Raw genomic sequence first — 12,096 nt, forward strand, 5'->3', positions numbered from 1 at the left:
AGATATTTATTATTTTTTAAAAATATAAATTTAAAATTGTTGATAACATTACCTCCTCATTACAAGTAAAATGGGAATATAATTTATAGAATTTTCTGAAATATAAATAGAATAACATTGTATATTCCTATCTTTAACTTACTATAATTTTTCAATATATATTTAACAAACATTTTTTCACTAAAAAACGTTTGGGCCTTCAACAAAGAAGGATTTGGATCTTGGATTACATACCGGTTTCGATTTGTTGCATGGGTGAAATGAAGACTTAAAACACAGTTTAGCCGCTTAAAATTTTTGAAAGTTGCGTGGTGGAGGATTATATAGAGTACTAGTAGACTTAAAGTTACCTTTAGATATTAAACTGAATTGAGTTGAGATGATAAAATATTATTAAAATATTATTTTTTAATATTATTATTATTTTAAGATTTGAAAAAGTTAAATTATTTATTATATTTTGTGTTGAAATTTGAAAAAATTGTAATGATGAGTTGAGATGGATTGATGATCCAAACGTTTAGTAAGGAACTAGGCATAATTAAATTTTGGCCAATTTTTAATTATTTTATTTAAAAAATATCTATATCAAACTAGTCAAGTGTATTGTAATTTTGGTCATCATAATTTTGGCTACCAAATCTAGCCTATCCAAATCTCTGGTAAAATTATTTTTTAACTTCTTTTTTAGCCAGAAAAACCATTTCATTATCACTAACATGTTCGAACATTTTTTTTTTTTTTTTGGGCATGTTCTGAACTTTCTTTAGCGCTTAGTTTCTGTCTCCATTAGTTTAAACTGATCAATGAATCACTTCCAGATTTGGTGGGTTACTGATGATTTGGTTAATGATCTTATCCGTTTTCTTATTGTAAAGAAAACTATTAAAAAATTATATTCGTTAGAATAATATGAACGTTAGAAAATTAATGTATATTTTTTTAATAATGAATAAATATTCTAATTATAATTGGAATTAAAATAAATAATGTCAAAATAAAGATTTTAATAAAATAAAGATAGATTCGAAGAGTTTGTTATTTGATGTGGTTTAAAAGTAGTTAATTAAATTTATAAAAGTGAATTTATAAGAAACACAAAAGGAAAGCCAAATTTCCATTTGCAGTACTTTCAGCATTAATTATGTATACTTTGATAATATCAGATATCGACTGATGTACCTCTACAACCATATTATTCAATTTCAACCACGGATTCATGAAGCAACTCTATTGCCAACAGTAGATTTTGCACTTTACAGAACATATAGCAAACACCTTTGATCCAGATAGTGAACTCCAGCAGCTTCTCTCCAGGACATGAAGATCACCTTAAAATAATCAGGGTCTGACCTTTTCAGTAAGCTTGACGATGAGCAGAAACAAGAGTCGATAGAAAGCAATCATCCCCAGCAATACAGCAAGATCACCCCACTTAGAGTAACCCATTTCAGCTTGCCATGTATCTCTCAAAATCTCCTCCCCGGTGATGTTGTGTTGCCCTCCATCTCTGTTAGTACTGTGAAATATTGTTCCTTCGAACTCGTTCTTGAACATTCCTTGGTATGCATACTTGTGGAAAGCCACCTCATGTAATGGGTATTTCCACAAGGGTTTAGGAAGATCATTTGGCAATCTGAAGAATCCGCCAACTAAAAGCATCAGCCCTTGAATTCCTGCACCCGCAATTATACCCATCAGATAATTGGGCACAATGCCTGCCACAATCATCATCTGGCTCTCGACCAACATCATACAAGCAAATAGCGACGAAGCGAAGTAGACAAAGTATTCTTGTCCGTTGCGCAGTCCAGGCAGGAAATAGGCTATAGCTCCCGGAATGACTGAAACCAGTAGCAGGTATGGCACGGCAGAGAGTGTGTTGCTAATTACAAATGCACCAGTGCTGTAATGCCCATTTAATCTTTCTTTTTCAAATATCTGGATTATGGCGGGAGAAATGTCCAGCAATTCTGGTAATTAATGTTAACACGATACAAAAGAATTTGATTTGAAAGGAAAGCATAAAGCTAAATTCTCTTGTACACTTGTGATTAACAGAAAGAAAAGGGTCGAAGTTTATATATACGGACCTTCATGTCCTCCACAAAAGATGGGAATCCACCAATGGCCATGAACGTTAGGAATGAGGCTATAAAGATGATCAGTGAAACTCTTGCCTGAAACAATCCAATGCACCATGTTCAATACACACGAGTCATCATGTTAGTTTGAAAAGATGGAATCATGAACGTAATTTGCTTCTATCAAATTTATTTCTTCTTATCCTCATGATGTTTCACCTGAATTGAACCATAACTATGGCCAATGTTGAAAAACACTGTACCGAGGCCTATAGCCAACGCGATATAAATTGCTAGGCGCAACCAGTAGTAGCCTAGATCACGATACATGTTCACAAAAGATCTTCTTGTTAGAACATGACACTGAGTAAGGAAACTTGCATGGCTTCTCTTCGTCTCCAATTCTCTGTGGTCCTTAAAACAGCAAATCGAAAAACGTCAGTCGTCAGTTTGAGTTTGAATATTAGCCTGTTGTGTGAATAACTGCTAAATATATTTACATGCATGCTCACCTGTTTACATATCTCAGCTACCTGCTTTGGTACTTGTTGGAACCTGTCTGATGATTTATACGACTCTACAAGTCTTTCAATTGCTTCCTCTGTGGATATTGCTGATACAGCTAAACCTTCTTCAATGTCCTGTAATTACACAAATTCATGAGCTTTGAGAGCATTGTTTTTTTTTTCCCCCTTGTCTTAGCACTCTGAGAAGGGACATTGAACCCACCTTTTCGAAATCCTTGTTTATGGTTTTTAGGAAGTGATCAGAAGGATTTTGGAGGGTAGGGCATGGGAAACCACTTAAAGCAAAAAACTGCAAATGAATTAATCAGAAGGAAGAGTAGTGGTTAATTAGATACTTACTTCGAACTCTAGCATGCTGCAGAAACATGGAACGACATTTAACTGACCTGATTTGCTGCAGAAGCATGACCAAAATACACGGCTCTACCTGAAGATAGGAGACAGAGATTGTGAAAGAGTTGAAAGACTTCAGTGCTAGGCTGATGAATGGATGCAACAATGGTCCTTTCAATCCCATCTCTTTGACCGAGGTGTGCAATTCTGCTCATGACATAATATGATGCTGCACTGTCAAGCCCGCTGGTTGGCTCGTCCAGGAAGAGAAGCTTGGGGCGTGTTAGAATCTCTATGCAGATGCTCACTCTCCTCTTTTGCCCACCACTAATGCCTTTGACTCCCCACCCTCCAATTCTGGTGTTCATTGCATCTTGCAATCCCATTTCTCTTATTGTCATGTCTGCTCTCTCCTCCTTTTCTGATTTTGACATTGAGTCTGGTAACTGGAGCTGAGCTGAGTAGTACACTGCTTCTCTCACCGTCAAAGTCGTCATTAAAGTATCATCTTGTGTTACGTATGCCTAAGTTACATAGAATTTATATATTTGGGAAATCTGTTAGAATTGGAATGGCTTATCATATGCAATACGTTTTTATTTTAATTTGAGAAATGATATTTACAGTCGTGAGTGTACAAATACCGTGTAATTACTTGAAAAAAAATAAATAAATATGAAATCTACATAAAAAAAAATTAATTTTTTAATAATAAATTCTATTTTTATTCAAAACGATTGCATAACGCTTGTATACTTTAAAATTACATATAGCATGTACTATCCATCAACTATTTGATCTAATTTTATTTTTCAAAATGATAAATTCAAAGATAGATTAATAAATTCAATTTCGATGGCTTTTAGGACAAACAACAGTGTTTTTGGGTCACGGGTGTTTTGAGTTGGGTGCAGGTTTTTGGATTTAAGCTTAATAAGGATTGATGGGTCAAGTTTAAACTGATTCAGCATTATAAGCGTGCTAATAAGGATGTCATGATCTACAATTGCATTAACCGACCTAACCTAGTCCCATCCCTAGGCAGCCCCAACCTTCGTTTTGTTCAATGACTTTGTCGTTTCCGGCTCGAAACGAGTTCCGCTGCTTACAGTAACTTTCATATGCTATTTGTATTCTCTTTGTGTATTAAGAGGTGTAATCGGTTCGATCTAATCTGATTTTAGATAAAATTTAGAATTAAATCAGTATGTATTAATTTTATATTTTGTAAAATCGATTACGCACCGGTTATCTTCCTAAACTGATATTTTCAGTTTTATCGATTTCCGGTCCGATCCGATCCGATTTTCTGATTTTTTTAAAATGTAAGTTTCATAATTTATCATTAAAAAATTATTTAAAAAAAAAACTAATTTAAAAAAAATTGTTTTATACTTTTATTAATATATTAGACTATATAATAGTATTAATATTAGACTATTGGTATAATTATAAGTTATATATTAGTATTAGTTATAAACTTTTAGTGATTTAGTATTAACATTTTATGTAATAATTTATAAATTATAATAAGAAGTTATTTCATATATGAATATATATAATTATATATATTATATATAAAAATTTCACATAAAAATTCATAATTATACATAATATATAAAACTTATATATATTAATATATATATATATATAATATTTTGTATAAAATTTATATATACAATAATACAAATATTATTTTTTATATATATTTTTTATTAACCGGTCCGGTCCGGTCCGGTCTGAAAAATCCTAAAACCGGAACCGGCTGGTTTTCACATTCTAAGAATCGGTCTGGTTCGGACCAATTTTTTGGTTTGAATTTACACCCCTAAAATTTCTACTGATGTTATTTTGGCCTATTGATATGATTGGTTAAAATAATTATTTTATATTAAAAAAATGATGCAACCAATCACAGTAGTATAGTATAAAAAGAATATACAAAAGTGACCACACATAACTTTTTTGAATGTTATAGACAGTTTAAATAATGATAGAGTTATTATTCTATTACTACTCATCTACTACTTTTTTTGTATTTGATTTTTTTTAATTTTTAATTTTACTTAATGATTAAGGAATTGAGTATTAGTAAATTTATATATATTTTTAATTTTTTTCTTAATAATTAAGAATGTTAAAAAATTATTTAAAAGAAAATGATAAAAAAAAAAACTTGGAATGCAGTTAGGTAGTAGATAAATAGTAATAGGATAATAACTCTATCACCACCCATACAGTTTTTGAGTGTGTGATATTTGCATAGTATTTTTGAAAAAAAAAATAGAGGCCACCATAAAAAAATATAATTTTTTTATATAGGTCCCAAATTTATTTTTTTAAAAAACAAAATACTCAACTATTGAAAATATCAATTTTTCAACATTATTTGTTTACAATTTGTTCTATTTTAGTTTTTGATTGATTAGATATCGATTCATACATACCGTCAAAACTTGTAATACTTATATAGCATTATCTGTTCAGATTTATATTTATAATTAAGTTGGTATAGAAAATATATCATTCACGTCACTAATATTAATATTTAATCTGTAAAAGATATTATAAATAAAATTCTATTTTTTTACACTGACTTACGATAAATGACTTTTATTTTTAAAGAGAGAAATTTTATTTGCAGTCCCTATTTAGAGATTGTATATACTGGTTATTTATTAAATGAGAAAAAATATCATTTTAAGAGAGATATTTTTGTAATTTTAAAAGATAAAATTATCTAAACTTGTATTAATGCAATCCTCAAATAAAGACTGTACGTAATATTGCGCTTTTAAAAAAATATTTAAGTAAGAAATTATGGAAACTTTTGATCCATATAACCCAAGTGCACCTCATAAAATATATTGACTATGCTAGAGTGGGTTTTTCTTGTAAAAAAGATGCTAGTTGTACTTAAGAAAATTTTACAAAAAATACTAGTTGTAATTAAGAAAAATTTATAAAAAATTTACATTTTTACGTGTTAATTATTCTAAAACTAAAAATTATAAAATTTGAAATTCAAAAAAAAAAAAAAAACTGAGAAAACAAATCTTTTACATAAAAGTATAAGTATACAGCACTACTCTTTTCTTATATATACGATCTACTTAATTAATTACATACCGATGTTCCATAAGCCAAAACCTGCTTACGGCCATTTATCAGAATCTCTCCCGTTTGCCTTGTGTTAGAGTCCAACCTCCCTGCAATAATATCAATTGATCCAATAATATCAATTAATCCAAAGTTCTAGTTTTGAAGGTATAAAAACTAAAGCTCGGTTTGATTGAAAGAGGCTTTCAAGCCATCTTATTTCATCACATATCATCATTATAATTTTTACAAATTTTTATACAAAATACAATAAATAATTCAACTTTTTAAATATAAAACATAATAATATTAAAAAATAATATTCTAATAATATTTTATTCAATTTTAAACTTTCATATCAGCTAATCTCATCTAAACTCACTATCCAAACCTAACCTAATTAGGTCGTTACTGTAAACGACTAAAAAAATCAAAACTTAGACATAATAAGAAATTAAAAAAATAATAATTATAAGAACCCAAAATGAAAATTAAATTGATATATAGAGGCCAAAATACACTCTCCTAAGATATTAATATTTTTATTATTCTTATAATATTTGATCATAGATAATGTCATAAATCTCAATTTTTGTTGTCATAAATCAAGACAACATGCAATTCCTCCACGAACATGTCATGTTAATATTATAGATTGCATTTTATGTTATAAAGCTTTCATTAGAAGTACTCATGCATGCATTTCTACCAAACATTTAAATATTAAAAATAAATTTTTTAATATTTAAATGTTTAGAATTTTGTTCGACACCATTAATACGTTGGTTAAAAACAAAAAAAAAAAAAATGTTAGTAGAGTTTTTAAACTTACCGTTTAATCTTAGTACTGCTAATGTATTTAAATTTTTTACTTAATAATTAAGAAAGTAATTATTAATAAAATTATATATATTTTTATTTTTTAATGATTAAAAATGTTAAAAAAATATTAAAAAATAAAAAAATAAATTTATGATCAGCTGTACGTTCAGCGGTAAAGGCTGGTCGGCCAGCTAGCACCATCCCAAAAAAAAGGTCGGTAGTCTGCAATATAAATTGTACCAAGTCTAAACCTCAAAATTCGAGTTGTTTTAAACCCAAATTAAGAACATCATTTTGAATCCAGAATCCTAAAATACAACTACTCCAACTAACAGTTTAATTTATTTATCGAGACTTATTAGGTATAAGCGGTTTGACGTATTAAATCGCGTATTACACTAAACTGTGTTTTGATATTGATATGATTTTTTTATTAAAAAGAAAAATAAAAGAAGAAAAATCTTGAGAGAAAAAGAATGTCTTCTGTCTCACAAAAATAATTTCTATCTCAATTCTCATCGTTTCATCAAACGAATGCATTTGATGTCAGCATCAATGCGCGATTTGGTATACGAACTTGTTTGCAAGAAGATTTTTCTTTATTTATCTCCTATATTCTAAAATTTATAAACTCAAATGTCTTATTTTTTATAAATAAAAATCAGATTTATTTACTCACCAAAAGAAAGAACAATTGAAAACAAAGGTACGTACGTTAATTATAACTGTAGTATTTGATGCTGAGGTAATATTATAAGAATTACTTAGCAATCACGAATTATTTTTTTCCATTTTCTAATTAATTTACAAAAATTCACGAAAACAGTACCCCTCAAATATTAGACACGTATCTTCATCTGAAAGCAAGAGTACTTCAGTCAAGCAAGGAAATTATAATATCAGGACTTGGGGGCATACTATAATTAAATTATTAATTACCAGCTAAAGCATCAAGAAGTGTAGATTTGCCGCAACCAGAAGGACCCATAATGGCTAGAAGCTCCCCAGGTCGAGCATAACCTGTTAGATCCTGAAGGATTGATTTTGTGCCTCTTTTTCCATTGGAAACTGTCACGCTTAGATCCTTCCATGTCAAGAAAACTCCATCATCATCCTGCTGATCTGTCTCAAACTCCTTCATGTTAGAACCTCCTCCTTCTCTTTTGTTTGCCACTGTGGTTTTCTTGATGGTTTCCATTTCTATTGTGGTATTGATTCCATGGTCTGTGAGAGGTTGGAGAGCCAAGTGAGGAAGAGAAGCCATAAGAGAGTACAAGTGCTGCTGCTCGCTGAGGGAAAGGCTTAATTTTACATATATAGACTTCGCGGGCTTATGCTTGCTTGAATAGGGACTGGAAGCGTGGGCGGCTGAAAATCAGAGGCGGACCAATTCTAAAAGAGAAAGTCTATTTTGTCTCTCTAATTTGACACCTTCATTTTACTGCTAGTCAAAATTCTTTTTTTTTTTTTTTTTTTTTTACTTAGTGATTAAGAAAGTGATTTTAAGTGTATTAGTATATATTTTTTATTTTTTAAATATATTTAAATATGTTAAAAAAATGTGAAAAGAAAAAATAGAAAAAAAAAAAGATTTTACGTTGGGCGGTATGCCCAGCGGTCAAAATGGGGCGGCATAGTAGCCGCACTCATTCTAAAAAGCTTAATAATATTTATTAATAATTGTTATAACCACAAAAAAAAATTATAAAAATAAATTTACAAATTGATATGACTTTATTAGAAATATTATATAAATGTATTTTACAATAAAAGTAACTTTATAATATAATGTACCACATCAAACCACGTCAGTTTATAGATTTATTTTTGTGAAATCTCTTTTGTGGCTAAGACATTTCTCATATTTATTTTTTTTAGATTTTCTTATAAACCAAAATTTATAAAAATTAATCTGTCTCATCCTTGTTTGTTTTTATAATTTCTCTCAATTAATCTAATCTAATCATTATAACTTTTCAAATTTCTACACAAAATAAAATAAACAATTCAATTTTTTCAAATTTTAAAGTAAAAATAATATTAAAAAAATATATTTTAATAATATTTTATTTAACTTTTTAACTTTAATTTCAATTCATTTAATCTCATCTGTAAAAATAAACGAGGTGCTGATTCTGAATATTCTTTTCCTAATTTTATTCTTAGACCGAAGAAACATGACTAGAAGATGAGTAGTACAATATATGCAAATACTTTATTATGCTACTGATGCGGTAGATTTTTACATCAGTGATATGTTTTAATTTGTATGTCAAGAAATTCGAGAAATTTAAGACCCTGCATTTCAAATATAATTCAATGCTCAAAGGTCGATGACAAACATCCTCCACACACTTGCAGATATGAGACCACTCCGAACAAATTTTCTGGACCCATGCATTGTTCTCAGAGATTCTGACACTCAGAACCAAACAATATAGGTTGGGGCAACGTCAGCGGGATCCCGTACTTCAAACATCACGATTCGGTTTTTTTTTTTTTTTTTTTTTGTAGTGATTAAAAAAATAATATTCAATAATATTGTGAATTTTATATTTTTAAAAATATTTAAAGTGTTAAAAAAATGATGTGAAAAAAAACAAAAAAAAATATTTTAAATATTTTTTTAAAATTAATTTTTTAACACTTTTAAATATTTTTTTAAAAATAGAATAAAAATTTTTTAATCACTACGTAAAAAAAAAATTAGAAGGAAAATAAATGAACGAAATTCTCCAACAGCATCCCAATCATTTTCCTATAGGTTGCGCATGCATGTTGAATTGCCATCGTGAGAACAAGCCAAAAAAATAGAAAAAACCCATTTAATGATGGATCGTGACCGATTAACTAATCCATGTGTTCATTGCACCTCTCTGCAAAAAACGTCTCGTGACGGGAACGCCAGGTGTTCTTCTTCAATTCAATTGTGTATAGAAAGCTGTGCTTGCTTGTCTTGAAGCGTTTCCTTTAACTTTGGACAAATGGTAGGACTAATCAGCATCGCAAGCTTACAAAATGTCACCACAGAATGTTTCAAGTCGGCCAATGTCCTCCATCTGCTCATCGATGCGAGATCCCATCTACCAAAGTCCTATTCACTCTTTTTTCCTATACAACTGTACGTTTACTCAAACTTTTGATGATCAATCATCTAGACCGAGAATAACATAAACTTCCTTAAGGTTACACATCCTTGTTTTTATTTACAAAAGAAATCTTATAATACTAGATTTATAATCCAACAGGGCACACTGATCATAAAACAAAAGTAACAATATAATATTAATACTATTCATCTAGATTTCAGACTGGATATCCAAGATTCAAACTCGTGTCAGAACCTGAATGAATCCAAGTTTTTGAAATTCAGAAATCCAGATTTCGAGTTGTGTCCGGATTTTTTTTTATTAATTGTTTTTTCAAGAAAAAAATAGTGTTGAAAAGCATTTTTTATTATCTAATAGTCTATATTTTATTATAATTTTTTCAAGAAAAATGTAGAAAACTAAAAATATATCAAAATTTAAAACTAAATTTATGTCAAAAATAGCTAACGCTATAAGCCTATAAACAACTAATTAACTTTTTAACTAAATGCATGTATAAAAAAAAAAGTTCAATATTTATCATGTAAAATGCATGCAACATACACAATGCAATCCACTACATATTATATTATTTGAACTAATTTTTTAAGAACATTACAAAACACATATATTATTTTAATTAAACTCTAATACACAACAATAAACTACCTTTCACTGGATACTAATTACTTCGTTAGAGCATACACCACTAAGCATGGCATTTAATTAGTTTCGAAATTCTCATCTTTTTTCTCTGCTATTTTCTGCACTCTCAATCTGAGACTAACAGCTCTGTTTTGAACACTTGTCAGGGCATGGATAGCTGAAGCTGAAGCTTTTCTACACCAATATTGAACTTGAATCGTTGAAAATGGCAGCAACTGAGGAAATCAGAAAGAACAAGGAGTATGTGAATCGTGCGAGATGTTTAAAGCATAAAACCCACCTGCAAATGGCCAGCCCCTAAAACCAACTCAGCAAACCACAGATCTATAAAAGAGAGAGAGAGAGAGAGAGAGAGAGAGAGAGAGAGAGAGAGAGAGTCAATTACTGCTCACCGTGCGAGAATATAGAGGGCAAGAGAGAGACTAAGATCAAAAGAGACGCAGAGTTCAATGGTAAGAGTCTCCAAATAAGGACAAATGTTCAGTAAGAACCTGAAACCCAAAGGGCATAAATGTATTGGGTTTTGGGGCAACCTAGATAAACATGAAATCCAAAAAACAAAGTCACTAATCTATAGCTTAATCTAGCTTTATGCATGGATGTAGTCATACCTCAAATCTTGAAGGATTATTGCTTCTCTGAAGCTGAAATATATAATGATGTATAACAGAAAGAAAAATAATAAAACAGTGGCATTTTGACCCCTTTTTTTTATGATGGCAAAAGAAACAAGAGATGGGGCGAAAGAGACTTGTTACCCCCATTTATGTTATAGCTAGCTGCTTGTTGATCCATCTTTAGAAGGTCAGCTTCATCAATATCAATATAGACAAGAAAACTGCAAACAAGAAAGATAATATTTAACCAAAAAGAACCCACAGGAACAAAAGCCAAATAAGGAGGAGGATGAGATGAAGCTCTACTGATAAATAAGAAGTCATGCTTCCAATATGTAAAGTGATGTTTGATTCTGGTGCATCATCATTGAAAAACCAAACTGAAAAATAAGGACAATAGCCAACAAACAAAATAAATAACTAAGTAGCACAATGAAATTCTCAAATGGAATGTTAAATGTGACCAAGAAATCACAAATATGCCTAAAAAATCATGCAGATAAAGTTGTTTGAGGCAATTACCTTACTGTTTGAGGCAGCCCTTCGAAGTAGTGCTTTGTGTAATTGGGTTGGATACTCAAGGCTCGATTGAATATAAAGCTGGATGATCTTCTAAAAAAATATTAGAAATTGAGTTAAGTTAAATAGATAATAAACTATTTAACTTATCTCAACTTATCTCACTACTATTAACTATTATTCATCAACTTTAACCCACAAATCTCACTACTATTCACAACTCATCTCAACTCATCTTCGAATTCAAACGACTTCTCAAACAAACAAGATTTCAAATTTCAAGTAACTTATATATAAATTTACCTTCAAGGTCAATCAATAGTATGCATTCTTCCAACTC

General features: G+C 29.9%; 1 protein-coding gene across 1 annotated transcript; it reads right to left on the bottom strand.

The window, feature by feature from the left end:
• Nucleotides 1-1,107: 1,107 nt before the first annotated feature.
• On the bottom strand, nucleotides 1,108-8,231 carry LOC121258133 (ABC transporter G family member 1-like). Its single transcript, XM_041159508.1, has 8 exons — nucleotides 7,805-8,231; nucleotides 6,074-6,153; nucleotides 2,998-3,468; nucleotides 2,814-2,900; nucleotides 2,597-2,725; nucleotides 2,304-2,498; nucleotides 2,094-2,180; nucleotides 1,108-1,941 (listed from the first exon to the last, which is right to left on the bottom strand). Exons 1-8 carry the CDS (start codon nucleotides 8,127-8,129, stop codon nucleotides 1,342-1,344), a joined length of 1,974 nt encoding a protein of 657 aa, XP_041015442.1. The 5' UTR covers nucleotides 8,130-8,231; the 3' UTR covers nucleotides 1,108-1,341.
• Nucleotides 8,232-12,096: the final 3,865 nt, after the last annotated feature.

This window comes from Juglans microcarpa x Juglans regia, chromosome 3S, assembly GCF_004785595.1.
Source record: "Juglans microcarpa x Juglans regia isolate MS1-56 chromosome 3S, Jm3101_v1.0, whole genome shotgun sequence".
Lineage (NCBI taxonomy): Eukaryota > Viridiplantae > Streptophyta > Magnoliopsida > Fagales > Juglandaceae > Juglans > Juglans microcarpa x Juglans regia.